The 325-nt window shown below is 61.2% G+C and overlaps 1 protein-coding gene across 1 annotated transcript in view; it reads right to left on the reverse strand.

The window, feature by feature from the left end:
• Nucleotides 1-9: 9 nt before the first annotated feature.
• Nucleotides 10-325, reverse strand: part of LOC107674023 (usherin-like) — a gene marked incomplete at its 3' end in the record, with an annotated part of 75,579 nt that continues 75,263 nt past the window's right edge. The window contains exon 23 of the mRNA XM_016467885.1: nt 10-109. Coding sequence (XP_016323371.1) covers nt 10-109 — 100 coding nt within the window. The remainder of the gene's footprint in view (nt 110-325) is intronic.

Raw genomic sequence — 325 nt, forward strand, 5'->3', positions numbered from 1 at the left:
ACAACCGACCTGACTGCTGTAGCACCCTCACTTGAGGGGGCGAGCAATCCCGTGCCGTACTGTTGCTGGACGGCAGCTGGGAATTTCGCTCGTCGGAGCTCACTGAGCCCTGAAGCACCGAGATGGCAGGGGTATCAATGAACCTCCTTGAGGGCACTGAAGGAACAACCGACCTGACTGCTGTAGCACCCTCACTTGAGGGGGCGAGCTCTCCCGTGCCGTACCGTTGCCGGGCGGCAGCTGGGAATTTCGCTCGTCGGAGCTCACTGAGCCCGGAAGCACCGAGGGTGGCAGCGGTATCAATGAACCTCCATGAGGGCACTGA

The sequence above is a fragment of the Sinocyclocheilus anshuiensis genome, unplaced genomic scaffold (genome assembly GCF_001515605.1).
Source record: "Sinocyclocheilus anshuiensis isolate Anshui unplaced genomic scaffold, SAMN03320099.WGS_v1.1 scaffold544, whole genome shotgun sequence".
NCBI lineage: Eukaryota > Metazoa > Chordata > Actinopteri > Cypriniformes > Cyprinidae > Sinocyclocheilus > Sinocyclocheilus anshuiensis.